Source organism: Leptonychotes weddellii, chromosome 14 (assembly GCF_054177405.1).
Source record: "Leptonychotes weddellii isolate Sample4059 chromosome 14, ASM5417740v2, whole genome shotgun sequence".
NCBI classification, from domain to species: domain Eukaryota; kingdom Metazoa; phylum Chordata; class Mammalia; order Carnivora; family Phocidae; genus Leptonychotes; species Leptonychotes weddellii.
Window position 1 is genome coordinate 77,857,950 of NC_138382.1, and position 15,314 is coordinate 77,873,263.

The 15,314-nt window shown below is 57.5% G+C and overlaps 1 protein-coding gene across 4 annotated transcripts in view; it reads right to left on the bottom strand.

Annotated features, from left to right (window-relative positions):
- SARDH (sarcosine dehydrogenase) overlaps window positions 1-15,314 on the bottom strand; it is a 60,383-nt gene continuing 45,069 nt past the window's right edge. For all 4 annotated transcript variants that reach the window (XM_081803899.1, XM_081803898.1, XM_081803900.1 and 1 more), the window contains 4 exons: window positions 4,382-4,544; window positions 3,714-3,882; window positions 1,854-1,989; window positions 1-1,164 (listed from right to left, as the gene is read on the bottom strand). In XM_081803899.1, coding sequence (XP_081660025.1) covers window positions 1,039-1,164; window positions 1,854-1,989; window positions 3,714-3,882; window positions 4,382-4,544 — 594 coding nt within the window. In that variant the 3' untranslated portion in view covers window positions 1-1,038. The remainder of the gene's footprint in view (window positions 1,165-1,853; window positions 1,990-3,713; window positions 3,883-4,381; window positions 4,545-15,314) is intronic.

Genomic DNA, 15,314 nt, shown 5'->3' on the forward strand with positions numbered 1-15,314 from the left:
TGAACCCAAACGTCTTCCCACGACTTTGACTTTATTAGCCTGACCTGTTCCAGCTCAGTCCACAGCGGGGCTGGCTGGTGTGTGAGCATCTGAAAGCAGCCAGGGCCCGCCAAGGACTGCCTACACCCCGATCCCCCCACTGCTTCTTGTGTGTGTCCGCGGGAATCCCGTCCTCCCTGTCCCCTGCACGTCTGTCGTCTTCTGTTCCCCAGAGGGTCAGGCAAGCCTGGGCAGGACCGCGTGGTGCAGCTTTGCTGGGGCTGCCCGGCCCCTGGGCTGCCCGGTGGCCATCGAAATCCTGTAGGTGTGTGAGCCGGGAGGGAGAGAGGGCAGGCAAGGGGAGACCCCTCCCACGCCCTGCTCCTGCTCACCTATTTCATGAGCTGGCAATGGTCAGAAGGCTTTCCCAAGTGAAAAGCAGGTCAAGGCAGGAAGAGCTTACTTTCTAGACTCCCTTCCCTACCAGCATCTGGGAAATGGGCCATCCTGCCCCATGGCCTGACCGCGGGGACCGAGCCAAGCTGGCATACCTGCTCTATGCTTCCCATACTGCGCCCACGGCAGACAGGTCTAGTCAATCCTTACTTTGTGCCTAATTCCAGACGCACCCGGAAGCTCTCCAGTGATGCTCTGGGCGGTCCGCCTGTCAGGCAGGCCTGGGATTCCAGACGGAACTCCGCCTCCCTGCTTTTACACTGGGTGTAAAGTGCTAACTGAGCATCTTCCCGGAAGCTTGTAGAGGGCCACACGGCACGCTGCCTGAGCCCAAGACTTTACACGGTTGTTTTGTGGGGGGGTAGGGGTTGGCTAGCGACCATCCTTTGGTCAGTGACCACAGGATGGGCCCTCTGAGTCTTCTGTCCACTCAGCTGGTATCTGTTTGGGGGGTTAGCAGGCCTGGAGTAAGAGCAGGGAAGACCCATGTTCTGGTCGGGGTCCAGGACCTGGGCCAGGGTGGCGGGCCCTGTGTGGATGGTCAGCGAGGGATGGAGCAGGTCTCGGCCTCCTGATCCGTGGAAGTTCTGCCCCGTGGGCATGTCAGTAGAACCCCTTCACCCTCTTGTTGTCAGGGTCGAAGGGGGACTTCAGGTGAGCCCGGGCAGGGTAGGTCACCCCCATCCGCTCCAGAGCGTAGTCCCCACTCTTCACAAAGTCCAGCGAGACCTATTGCAGGAGAGGAGGGGGTGGGGGTCACTTGTCACCTTGTGGGTGCTGGGTTCATACCCACCTGCCTCTTAGAGGGGGCTCGGCCTCCCTTCCTCCCCTCTGTGCCAAGGGCCCTCCTCCCAACCGAGGGGCTGCCCTGAGCAGGTAGGTGCCCCGAGTGGGACTTGACCGCCTGGGGCCCAGCAGAGCCGCGGTCTGGCACCAGTGGGGTTTCTCCCGCAGGACACGGAGGAACCGGGCTCAGTGGGGGATTATTGGGGTTTATAAAGTGTCACGTGGCAAAATGTGCCCATGCCCGCACACGCATCTGTATGCATGTACACACGTGTGCATATACGCGTGCACACGGATGCACGTGCCCCCCACGCCGGGAGCGTGTCTGGGATGAGGGGAGAGAGGAGACGAAGGGGGTCCTGGGAGGGTGGTCAGGCGTCTGGCGTCCACCGGGGCGCCAGCCCTGGCCTAGAGCCTCTTTCTGACCAAGGGAAACCTGGAGCTCCCGAAGTCAGATTCTTTCAGACAGAAAATACAGAAACAGCCCCTGACCCTGCCCGGAGACACAGCCCCATCAGCAGTGACCCGTGCACCACTCCCACCGCCCCCCACCCCGCAGCTTGGTGCAGGGGTGCCGGCGTGGTGTCTGATGAGGAACCCGGCTTCCCTTAGGGTGGGGGGTCTCAACTCACCGGCCCGCCGCTGGGGTCCCGGATGTAGCCGTAGGCCAGGGTCTTGTCGATGGCGAACCCAAAGTCAGCCCTCCGGATGTGGCCCACCACTTGGCCATTTCTCCAGATGGCCTCCAGGCCGAACATGGGCACTTTTCTGGAAGAAGCAAGAGAAAAGGCTGGGGCCCCGGAGCCCCCAGAGGGGGGACCTGCGCGGCCCCGGGGCCAACCCAGCGCCCCCAGGATGCCAGCGCCCAGGCTCCCGGGGATGATCGGACGAGCGGAGCAGACCGCAACCAGGCTCTGCCTCCCATGTCTGCAGGCAGGCCGCAGGTATTCGGGAGAGGCCCACCTTTCCATCGGTTTTCCGTTGACTTCTGAATGATTTAAAACCTTATGCCCCCGAGGCTTGCTTTCTTCTGCCTGGCTCTCTTTTCACAATAGGACGCGTCATCTAGCAAATGTCCTTTTCTTTAGTACGCGTAAGGTATGAGTGCTGACTACACGTTTTTGAAAATTCAGAATAGAAAACACACAGATCAACCTGCAATCACGGCCGCACCAGCGCCCAGAAGTAACTGGGCAAATCTGGGCGCAAATCTTTGCGGACTCGTCCCTCCGGGCGCCTCGTTCATGGTGTTTATGGAGAGCTTGACTGTGCCCAGGGCCGTGCCCCTGAGGAGAGCCCGGGGAAGCCAGGCTGGGACATGATGTGGACGCAGCTATGGATCCCCCGCCCCCCCCCAGCTGACCCGCGTGGACAAGGTCTGGGGGCCTCTGTGACCGTCTGGGGAAGAGGCTGGGACAGACGGAGGGTCTATGGCACACCCTTGCTCTTTCGTCCCACCCCAGTCCTGCAGACCACATGCCGTTGGCAGATGAGGAAACAGGCTCGGGGAGGCCACCTATGTGGCCCAGGGCCCAGAGCTGACTGGCAGCTCCCTACAACTCCTGGCCGTGACCTTCATCAGGATTGGGACCTCCCTGGCTGTAGCTGCGGGTAGATTTGGTGGCCCAGCAGAGAACACCCGGGCAGGGTAAGCCGGGCTGTGGCGAGTGCTGTCCAAGCTGCTCCTAGCTCCAGGGGTCAGGCTGCAGGCACTTTCTGGAGGGCCACGGGGCGGAGGGGCTCCGCAGACCCCTGCTCCGGCGGCGTCCCCACACCGGAGCTAAGCTGGTCCCCAGGAGGTGGACAAGCAGCCTGACGAGGCCCTGCCTGACAGGAGCCCGGGGGGGGGGGGGGGGAAGCAGCAGGACGATGACAAGCCACAGCTCCGCCCCCTCTGCCCCCACCCCCCCTTGAAGCTCCTGACACTTCTTTTGACGGCTCCAGAAATCTGGGAGAAGTGGTTCCATTTGTGGCTACCTGTCAGCGGCAAATCAACCAAGCCCGGCCTCCGCGGTCCGGGAGACCGATGCTACTCAGATTCCCACGGAGCCGTGGCGGGGCTGACACCAGCCTGGTGCTGTCATTTCAGAGTCGCTGGCCCCAAGTGGAATCCAGGGACAGCACAGGCCCAGCTCCCGGGGACAGAGCTGAGCCACCTGCTCAAAGCTGCCCCCTGGGTGGGGGGGCTTGGGTCCCTGCAGCGTGGGCTCTCCTTCCTGTGGCTGAGTTACCCTGTCCCCTGGCACCCAAGGTCTCCATCTGGAAGTGGGGAAGGTGGCCCCAGCCTGGGCAGTGGGGAGGATGGAACCAGAACACAGCGGGAGGTTCCTGCTCAGTGACAGGGACGCTGGGCCTTCGGCCTGGATCCACCCCCACAGAGGTGGCTCGGCGGTGGCGTGCCTTTCTCTCTCCAAAGCTGTGTTTGAGGAGGGCGTGCCCTCGCCATGTCCCCTCGGGCCCGGCCGCTGGACGCAGGACCGCGGGCTACTCACTCATCCACCGTGAAGCACAGCAGGCGTCGGCGGAGGCCCTCGGCCCGCTGCTTCTCCAGGGCCTCCCGTCCCAGGAAGGGGACGGCCGACTTGAGCTTGCAGGTGAAGGCCAAGCCTGCCTCCAGGGGACTGTCATCGGGGCGCAGGTCGGCATGCCAGTGCCGGTAGCCTGTGGGGAGGAGAGCCCGGGGTCAGTGCCCGGCAGTGGGGGATGGGCTCCTCTGAAGGCCCGGCGAGGGGGGCATCCTCGCCTGCAGAAGGTCGCCTGGGCCAGCCCTCAGCCTCTGCACTGCTAGCTGAGATGCCGGGGAGAACCCGGGCAGCACTGCCCCATATTCTTCAGACCTCCCAGGGAAAGCCAGGCGCTGACTCCCAACCCAGCTCTGGCCCCGTCCCCACAAGGCCGGGCAAGCACCTCTCCCGCTCATCCTCCAAGTACAGGTGTCAGAGACCCGAGCACCATCCCCAGGCCCGCGTGGAGGACCGCGTTCACGGGCAGTGCAGGAAGGGTGCAGGGGCGGGGCGGGGGGTGCGGGCTGGGGAAGCAGGCATGAGGGGGTAAACGGGAAGCAGACTGGGGACAGGAAAGAAGTACAGGGGGGCGACAGCCCCGTGCCTACAGCATGGCTCTGGGTGGCCCACCGGCGCTGCGTGGCTCCCACACACACCTTTCTCAATGCTCAGGGAGTCGATGGCCCGGTACCCGGCGTTGACGAGGCCATGCTTGGCGCCTGCAGTCATCACAGCCTGGTAAACGGGTACACAGGCTGGCCTGGGCACATGCAGCTCCCAGCCCAGCTCCCCCACGAAGGACAGCCTCATGGCCCGCACCTGGGGGGACAGGGCACGGCTCAGACAACCCAGGTCAAGGCCCAGCTGCCACTTACTGATGGACAGTCCCTACTGTTACCATTCTCATTAGCTGGCCCTGGGCCCAGGCCGGCCTGCCTACCAAGGCACGGGGTCTCCGAGGACAGAGCTCCACGCTCTGGCAATCTTTAAGGGGAAGAAGGGGTGCCAGTGGGAGAAAGTGGATTCAAGGGTCCCGGGCCTCAACTCTTCTCAGTCACTGTGTGAGTGTCCATGACCACAGACCGAGGACTTAAAACAGCAGAAGTGTGCTGTCTCCCAGTTCTGGATGCTCGAAGCCCCACGTCCAGGTGTCAGCAAGCTGTGCTCCCTCTGGAAGCTCTAGGACAGGGTCCTTCTTGCCTCTTCCAGCTTCTGGGGGCTGCAGGTGCTCCTTGGCTTGTGGTCACTTCCCTCCATTCTCTGTGTCACGTGCCTTCTCCTCTGTGTCCGTGTCTTCTCTACTTTCATCTCTTATCAGGACACTTGTCATTGGAGTCAGGACCCACCCTGATCCTGGATGATTCCATCTCAAGATTCTTATGTTAATCCCATCAGCAAAGTCGGCAAGTTCCAACTAAGGCCAAGCTTGCCGGTTCTGGGTGAGGGTTGGGACATAGACCTCTGTTCTGGAGGCCACCGTGCAAACACCACAGTGACTCTGGCAAGTCCCCCAGACTCCCTCTGGCCTCAATTTCCTCCTCTGTAAATGGGGCCAGGAGCCTGGCTTTGTCTGTTTCAAGAAGCCCCGAGATGTGTGTGCAAGCGAGTTGCTGGGAGGTCGGCGGCACAGCTCATGGCTCACCACGGCTGCACTCCGTGGGTTCAGAGGCATCAAGAAGGGAAGCAGACAGGCGCTGAGTCGTCCCTGTGATTGCTCCCTAGCCTGGTCAGCCTCGGCCAGACGCTGGGCTCTGAAGACAGACAGCCTCTGTCCCCAGGACCCGAGTCTTGGACTCAGCCAGAAGCACAAGGCAGCTCTGTGGCAACCATGGCCAGGGTGGGCCAGTGCTGGGAAGGAAGTCACCTGCCTGGGACAGGCCTGGCTGCAAGGTTAGCGGAGTCTGGGGCTGCAGACAGGCCTTCCAGGAGAGCTGGGGCCGGGGCACAGAGCTGGGGCGGGCACGTCGGGGAGGGCAGGACAAAGGCCTGCAGCGGGGTTGGAAGGACCTTATCATCAGGCTGCAGACATTTGTGAGAGTCACTTCAGTGAGACCTGGGCCCCAGGGGCCTGCAAAGGACCAGGGGCCCCCACCCCCACGTAGATGACAGTGCTGTTCACACGGTGTCCCTGGGCTAAGTTCTGCACATCACGTCACTGGAGCCCTTCTCGGCCCCACACGGTGGCGGAGACTGATGTAAATAACATCCAGGGGACGACACAAAAACAGAGGCACCGGGCCCAGCCTGAGCACACGCATCTCTGGTCTCTGGGTGCGTGTGGCCAGCACACCCCTACACCAACCAGGCCAGCAGCAGCACGGAGGCCACACCAGCAGGGGCCACGACTCCCTGCCCGACGCCGATGGCCGGGGTCTTGTCCCCGCTCGGTCGGTTTGCTGGCATGTCATTTACACACCTGGCAATGGGTTCCTGCTTCCTGGCCTTCAGGCAAGTCCTTGAGCCCACAGTGTCCCCACAGGTGAGGTCAGCCCCAGGACCATCCTCGAAACAAAAGGGACGTGGAGAGAACAGCCAAGTGCAGAGCTCACAGGGATGGAGGAGCTTATCCCATCACTGCCGTGAGCTTAGCTAAGTCCGCCTGTGCAGCTCCTGTCTACACAGGAGGGTGCGGAGGCCACTCTCCCAAACACAGACCTGGCTCCTTATAAATCTGACACTTTAATCACATTGCTGCCGAGGGGCTGGATTCTGAAAGCTTTTGAAACAGTGAACATTTGCTCTGAGTTGCCATTTGCCCAGGCCTCTCAAAAAACTCAAAATTGACACAGAAAATGTACTGTTGACATTTCCCTGCTTCCCTAGTGCAAGCCGTGGGCCCCTGACAAAGATTGCCTTGTCAACGGGGTTCTAATTTTAGACAGCCCACGGAGGAACTTGGGGCTCAAAGCCAATCTCATTTTGAAACAGGAAAAATCATTTTTAAAGCTCACCCATTAATGGCCCAAGATTGCAGGTTCGTGTCAGACGCACATGCTCCCAGTTAAGTAAGAGGGTCAGCACTGGGGCTCAGCGTGAATTCACCGGGCTCTTCTGAGGCTCCCAGGAGCCCCATGAGGCCAAGGGCTGGCGGGCCTGGCTCTCCACTGCACCCTTGTGCTTGGGCCCAGCACACAGTAGGTGCTAAAAAAAATACTTCTTGAATGAGGGAGGAAAACAGGGGCAGATGGACCTCTGCTTCTGGCAAAGTGAGGGAAAGAGTCTGGGGAATTCCAGGTGCCTTTCTATATTCACAGAATTACTGGTTCTCGAGACATCCTGCATTTGTCTCCACTAAAGCAGTGGAGTTGGGAGAGTCCTCATTTCTTCTGAGTAGGGACATGTAATAAAGGGAGAAAGCTGAGAATGAGGATAACTGGAACATGGGCTCTGGGTCAACCAGACTCATGTGGGTCGACCTCTCCCCGCCTCTGTGCCCCTATCTGATAGATGCATGAGGCCATTGCTTGTGATCACTGAGTTCCTGGGAAGCATGTTCCTGATTCACAGTCATCTGCCAGTAAAGATTGGGTTGGGTTGACTTTAAAAGCAAGCCCCAAACTGAGGCAAACCCCCTTGCAAAACAGAGCCCCTCTCTCTTACAGGAACCACAGGCCCTGGCTGGAGTCACAAAATCATGGAAGGTCATCAGGAAGGGCCTTAAAGCAGGTCTTATTTAAACCCTTTTCTCACCCTGAAGACCCCCAAAATACTGTTGGAATTAATAAACACATTCAGCTAGGTTGTAGGATACAAAATCAACATACAAAAATCAATGGCATTTTTCTACCTTAACAATGAACAATCCAAAAAGGAAATTTTTTCACAATTCCATTTATAATAGCATCAAAAAGAATAAAATACTTAAAAATAAACCTAACTATGGAGGTGAAACACTGTTACACTAAGACTACAAAACTGTGCTGAAAGAAATGAAAGATGATACGAGTAAATGGAAAGACATCCCATGTTCCTGGATTGGAAAACAATATCGTGAAGATATCAATGCTACCCAAAGCGATCTACAGATTCAATGTATCCCTATCAAAATTCCAGGAGTACTTTTTGCAGAAATAGAAAAATCCATCCTAGCTTTCATAGGGAATCTCAAGGGACCTCAAATAGCCAAAACAATCTTGAAGAAGAATAAGGCTGCAGGACTCTCAGTTCCTGATTTCATAACTTACTACAAAGCTCCCATAATCAAAGCAGTGTGGCACTGGCATAAAAGCAGACAAATAAACCAGTGGAAGAGAAAAGAGAGCCCAGAAATAGACCTTCATGTATATGGTCAAGTGATCTTCAACAAGGCTACTGAGACCACTCAATGGGAGAAGAGACAGTCTCTTCAACAAACGGTGTTGGGAAAGCCGGATATCCACATGCAAGAGAATGAACTTGGACCCTTATCTTGCACTGTATACAAATTTTAACTCAAATGGATTAAAGACCGAAGACTATACAACTCCCGGGAGAAAACAAGGGAAAGCTTCATGACATTGGACTTGGCAATGACTTCTTGGATTTGACACCAAAGGCACAGGCAACAAAAAGCAAAATTAGTCACATGGGACCACGTCAAGCATGAAAACTTCTGTGCCTCAAAGGAAACAGCCAACAGTAAAAAGGTGACCTACAGAGTGGGAGAAAATTTTTATGAATCATATATCTGATGAGGGATTAGTATCAAGAATACATAAAGAACTCCTACAACTCAACACCAACACAACAAATAACCCGGCTAAGAAATGAGGAAAGGACTTGAACTGATATTTCTCCAAAATGATCTACAGATGGCCAATCAGTATAATGAAAGGAGGGTCATTATCACTAATCCTTAGAAAAATGCAAATCAAAACCGCAATGAAATATGACCTCATATCCATTAGGATGGCTACTATAAACAAAAACAAAAACAAAAACAGAAAATAACCAGTGTTAGCAGGGATGTGGATAAATTTGAACGCCTGGGCCCAGCTGGTGCAACTGCTAGGGAAAACAGTGTGGAGGTTCCTCATAAAAAATGAAAAATAGAATGAGCACATGTCCAACAATTCTACTTCTGCGTAGATGCCCAAAAGGATTGAAAGCAAGATCTGGAATAGATATTTGCCCACCCATGTTCACAGCAGCATTATTCACAATAGGTAAGAAGTGGAAGCAGCCCATGTGTCCACTGACAGATGAATAAACAAAATGGGGTCTATCCATACAATGGAATATTATTCAACTATTACAAGGAAGGACATCCTGACACCGGCTACAACATGGATGAACCTTGAGGACATGATGCTGAGTGAAATAAGCCAGACACGGAGACAAATCCTAATCCACATTCCACTTACATGGAATTAAATTAGTCAGACTCACAGAGACAGAAAGTAGACGGTTGGTTCCCAGGAGCTGGGGGAAGGAGGAATGGGGTTGTTGTTTAATGAGTATAGAGTTTCAGTTTTGCAAGATGAAAAATTTCTGGAAATCTTTTGCACAACAACATGAATATAGTTAACATTACCGAACTACATGCTTAAAAAAGGTTAAGATGGTAAAAACAGAACACGCTTTTCTCCGTGGATGGACACCTAAAGCCCAGAGGGACTGGGTGATTTGCACTTTCTTGATGTTCGGGACACCAGGAGCAAGGGGGAGGCAGCAGATGCTGACGCAGGGAGGCGAGGGGTCCGCTGCCTACAGGAGCAGCCAACACCATCCCTGGCGACTGACCTCCCTCTGAGTCTCTTCTGCAAGCCCTGCATGATATGGGTATGCCCTTCAGAGGCTCCTAGGAGCACTCAACAGAATCGTCCCCATAAAACCCCAGGCAGGGTGCTCACCATCGGTGAGGCGGGACTGTGGGCGTGCCCGTTTTACTGATAAGGAACTGGGGGCTCAGGGGAGAGCAGCCGCTTGCCCCAGGCCCACGGATGTCCTGGGAAATGTTTGCTCATCAGCTCCGGTGGCCGGGGTGTCCCTCTGTAGCATCTATCACTTTCCGTGGTATAAATAGCCCCACGTGGCCGATTTCAGGCCCCTGACAATTTCACCACCGCTCACCACTCCTCCTATACATTGCACCGCCCGCTCTCCTGCCCGGGCGAGCCCATTCCAGCCACTCGGAGGAAGCCCACGACTGGGAAGCAGCCACGCAAGGGCTCAGCCAGGGTTTCCAACGGTAGCGCACGTGCACAAAGCCGGGAGACACACGCTCCCTGCCCTGGACTGACTCACTTGACTATTTTTGGGTGGTTGGATTTCAGTAAAATTTTGGGTGCTCGGGTGTTAGTAAAGATGTGATTCAGGGGCTTGAGCCCATGCGTGGCGCCTCACTGCCCCCCCGCCAGCTATCCGTGGACATGACTTGAATCCGGGGAGATGCTGGGTCACCGCCCCGGCTCAGATCAAGGGCCACGCAGGTGCCCAGGGCAGGGCAGGCCACGTGGCTCCCGTGGGATGCCCTGGGCATGTGCGTCACCAGAACAAGCCTGGAGTGTGCCTTTCTGGGTAAATATCACAGGAGGGCTCAAGCAGATGCGCCCACAGACACAGGCCAGCTTGTCCAACCTTTTCAGATCACATTAGCTCATGGCAGTTTTACAAGTTTCCAGGCATTTGGTTGTGTAACAGCACCCCCAAAACAGCAGGCACGTCCTCCAGCTCAGCCATCTCTTAAATAAGTGAGGATCCCAGGGCCCCTGGAGGCAGGGGATGGGCAGGGATCTGAGCCTGGGCAGCCCTCTGCCTTGAATCTGCAGGAACGGGGAGGGGTGGGGGAGGTTGGCCATACGTTCAAGGATCTTCGTGTTCCAAACCCCCTGGAGGCTCCCAAGACGTCCTTGATTCTAATAATTTTCTGCTGGTGGGATGTGCAATTCTGCCCAGTGGTCTGCTCCTGAAGGCTAGTGTGCAGTGTTGGGGTCGGTTCCGGTGATGACAGTGGTGGTAAAGATGAGGGAGGTAATTATGGTGGTAACGAAGGTGGTGATGGTGGTCGTTGGCGGCGGGGGGGGGCATGGTGAAGGTGGTGGTAAGGGTGGTGGGCATGGGGGTGGGGATGGTGGTGAGGATGGTGGTGGGTATGATGGTGGAGGAGGTGGTGGGGATGGGGATGATGGTAGTGAAGACGGTGTAGTGGGCATGATGGTGTTGATGGTGGAGGAGGTGGTGGGAATGGCAGGGAGAGTGGTGGGGATGCTGGTGGTAGGGAGAGGGGGTTGGGGGAAAGATGACTGGAAACTAATTTCCAAGAATAAGAATTAATGAAAGGTAGGATATTCAAGTCACATGTCGAGAACTTGACCCTCTCTAAGGATCTGAAAACTCCATAGACTGTCTGATCCTCAGGGTTCCTCTTCCAGGCCCCGGGAAGCCTGGAATGGGCCACAGACCCTCCCGCTACGCTCGACAGTGGAAAGCACTCCTCCCCAGCCAGCCGCCCCTGGAACCACAGGTTCCGAGTCACCGATCAGAGTTATGGCTCATCCCTGAGAAAGACAGCTGTCTGCCCCCACAGAGCAAGGCAGGCCTGTCGCGTCAGAATACCCAGCGTTCCCTGCTGAGAAAGGATGGAGTACCACCCTGGAGGAACTTCTGGAATGTCTGAAGTTCATGCCCCGGGGTCCCTCAGAGCCGTCCAAACTCACCCCAGCCACACCTTGACCTGACGCTTTCACGGCAAGAAGACAACCCTGTTCCCCCGGGGGGACGCCTTCAACAGTGGCTGTGGCCATGCGGATTTCTCCACAGCACCCATGGGACCCGCCCACGGCCCCCTGGCTTTCCAGAGCCACGGCGAATCTGCACAGCTCGTGCAAAGTGACTTTAGGCAGCGGCTAAAACCCAACTGGCAAATGCGGGTGCCGTGAAGGCATGCGCGGCCCTGCGCGAGGCTCTGCAGGGAGGCCCGAGCCTCCAATCGGCTAGGTACCCTGTGCAGGTGGGAGAACATTCCATCCTGAACTCAGCGAATCCTCATGTGCCCCTGCAAGCACCTCATACCATCAGGAGAAGAAATTCAATGTCCTTTTGCCCTGAAATTAATTTTCAGAAGAAAATCACTTTATTGCTGTGCCTCGCGACGAGCTTGCAGCCCAGAGCCTGCTGCTTTCCAGAGGGGCCCCCTGTCCCGGGCCGAGGCGCCAGGAACACCATGTCTCCCTTGGTCACCACGCGGGGAGAGCGCTTCCCACCGGGAACCTTGCTGGCCTCGAGGCCAAAACGTGGGAGGTAAGGACATCTGGTCAGTTGGCTGCCAAGGGGACAACTTCCCTCCGCCCCTTGTTCTTCCTCTAGGAATGCAAGCCTCATGGAAGCTTGGGGCCCAAGCATCTTGGGGTGTTATTGCAAAATAAGGACGGCACTCAGCCGGGGACGCCGCTCAGCCGGGGTCATCTGTTGGCCGTGAGTGTGGGTCACGGCGGGCAGGGCCCTGCTCCCCCACCCTCGGCCCGGGTGCAGTCTGGGCTCTGGCCCTCATCATTCCGTGCACTGCAACCAGGGGGCCTTACCCGTTACACAGGCACACATTCTTCTCCTGCATCTGCTTGGCTGGGATCCAGTTACCTCCCGTCGAACTTGGCCCAGCCCACCCTCTGGCCCCAGCGTCCCCTCCCACGGAGGGATATGGCGCCAGGATGCGCTGAAGCCAGTGCAAGATATTATTTGGGAGAATAGGAAATCCCCCTGGATTCAGAGAGAATTCAGGCTGTCTGGACAGACTCACAAGACAGCCCAGAAAGGGTTTTAGATATTGTCTAGGCTTTGTGTTGCGGGTGGGGAAACCGAGGCCAGGAGAGGTGGTCCCAGAAGGCCGGGGCGGGCCTAGAAGCCAGGCCTACAGGCCCCCAGCTCTGCTGAACACCGGAGTGACTTTGTTGTTGACCCTTGGGTTCTGTGCTGACCCAGCTCCCACCTCCCCGCCTGCCTGTGAGGCCACCACGGGGCCTGGGGGCAGCCCAGGTCCCCCACAACCTGTGGCCCTGCCCGGCGGACTTCCCCACCCCTCTTACTGGACAGTGAATGCAAAGCCCTTGTGCCCTAGGCTTGGACCATCCTGGACCATCGTGTGGTCTGGGCCACGTGGAGGTCAGCAAAACCCATAACATCAACACTGAGGAAACTAGGCCTTCGCTCCATTTTGCCCAAGCCTCCTTGGCCCTCAGGAGAATGTGGGATCCGGAGGCAGGATCCCGGCGCGTCTGGGGCACCAACCTACCACACCCTTAGCTGCGTCCCATCCTCGAATGTTCCTGCCCCCGTGGCCCTCATCTTCAGGAGCTGGGCCCCCCGGGGTCACCCGGGGACTCCCAGCCCCTAGGGGGTCACAGAGCAGGGGCAGTGACCCGGCCTCCAGGTTACTAGATGTGACCTCCAGAGAGCAGCAGAGAGGGGGAGGAGGGGGAGGAGGAGGAAGGACGAGAGGCTCGGAGGCAGGGTTCTGCACAAAGATGCTTCAGCCAGGCACTTACCCAACTGCCCAGCCCCCTAGGGTCCCCACAGCATCTGAGGACAGGGATGCAGGAGTGACCCTGCAGGACAGTGAATCCGTGTGTTTGGAGATGGGCTGTTCTGAGGAGTGAGGCGGCGTCGCCCTGGCCCTGGGTGCTGGTGGGCACGGTCCCCCGCAGGGAACCGTGATGTGCTTCTAGCCGGGCAGGGGAGAGGAAGGAGTCTCTGCTGGCCACCCCGGGGCATGGGTTCCTCTCGTCCTGCCAAGGGGGCCAGGGGGCAGGGGCATGGGGGACCCCGTCCCAGGGCAGACCCCCTCCCCACCCAGCACAGGCATGCTGCTGCCCAGCCCAGAGGCCCAAGTCACATCCTCTCCACCATCTTGTTGTTCTCACATTTACTTGTCTTGCCAAGACTCTATTCCCCCTCCCAGGAACGTGTTCCTGCCCGACGCAGGGTGCACGGTGCTGCAGAATCCCTCCCGCCCCCACCCCCACCCCAGCAAGGCTGTGAGCCTGGGGAGGGCGGGAGCCCACCTCTTCCACCCCAGAGCCTCCGGGTCAAGCTCTGGGCCCGGCACCTGGGGGGCTCCCAGCCAACGTGTCTGGAATTAATTCTAGAGCCAGGTGGGGGGTGTGGGGGATCGGGGAGGGCGGAGGTGGGGAGAGGATGCTCAGCACTAGGAATGGATCCTGCAGTTTAGGCTAGAATGCCAGGGCTCAGGTGAGAGCCTGGATTGGCCCAATGTGAGCCGAGGGTGCCAGTCTCCCGCAGGCGGGACCCGGCTTGGGAAGCTCTGTACTTGCCCACTCTCCCCCTGAAGGCCTGGCACAGCACCGGGCATGGGGAGGACACAGAAAATGCCAAATAATGGGTAAGAACACTGCATGGAATGACCCGGAAGGCCAGGACTGTGTACCTGGGACACCTGTCTCTGGGTCTGAGGAATCTGCCTTAGGTCAATAATCAAGAGTCATAAAAGGACCACCATCAACGGGGAGCTCCTCACCGGGCTATTCCCAGGACAAGGACTGTCTAAGCATGGGCGTTGCTCGAGGAGCTGAGGGAGGATCACACAGGTTTTCAAAGTGGTTCTCGGAGAATATTTAAAGGAACCAGAAAACTGTTACAACTGGGGCACCTGGGTGGCTCAGCCAGTTAGGCGTCTCCCTTGGGCTCAGGTCATGATCCTGGAGTCCCGGGATCGAGTCCCTGCTCAGTCAGGGAGCCTGAGTCTCCCTCTCCCTCTGCCTCTCGCCCTGCTTGTACTTTCTCGTGCTCTCTCAAGTGAATAAATAAAATCTTAAAAAAAAAAAAAAAGAAAACTGTTACAGCCACCGTCAGAGAATAAAGCTGGGTGCACAGACTGTATTTGTGGATGGTCCTGCTCCTGTTTTAAGCTTCATGGACAGAGATCGGGGAGAGAAGGTTTCTGTAAGGCGCACTGAACTGCTGACCTGGGCTTGGCTTCCATCTCCTTGTTCTTGGCTCACAAACGTTCCCAGTGTGATGCCCACCATCTCTCCAGCCAGACTGCGGCATCTCGTGCTTGGAGAGCTCAAGGGTTGCACCCGAAGGGGTCAGTGAGCTCTGCCTCCAGGCCCCCTGCCCGCTTCACCACCGCACCACACACTTATGGTTGGAAACTGAACATTTGTTCACAAAGTAGTAAAATCCTTTTTGACAAAGCCAAGAAGTCTGTTCCGGAGGAGACAGTGAGGAGATGCAGCCCCGTGGGTGTCCTGCACCCTGACCCAGGCATCTCAGGGCACCCTTACCTTGTGTCTGGGCCGCCTGTTACCCTAGGGAGGGGTTCCCCTCGGTCCGAGACCTGACCCAGCCTGACTCCCAGGCCCAGCCGGACAAGCTGCAGCCAGACCACCACGGGCCAGGCCTAGGGAGGCGGCCAGGGCTGCGTGGGGCCGGCCCCCAGGGGCAGGAGGCAGCTGGAGTCCCCTGGCCAGGAACAAGTCCCGTCCCAGGTGCCTCGTTGGAGCGGCCTGGGCTGGGAAGGGAAGCGCTTCCCACCTGGTCCTCTCTCCCACTACCCCCGAGCCACACACAGGCCGAGCAGATGCCAAGCCTCTCAACTCCCCTTCACACCTCCGCAAGCCAGAACCCAGTCCCCATGGGGACTCACGGCCCAGC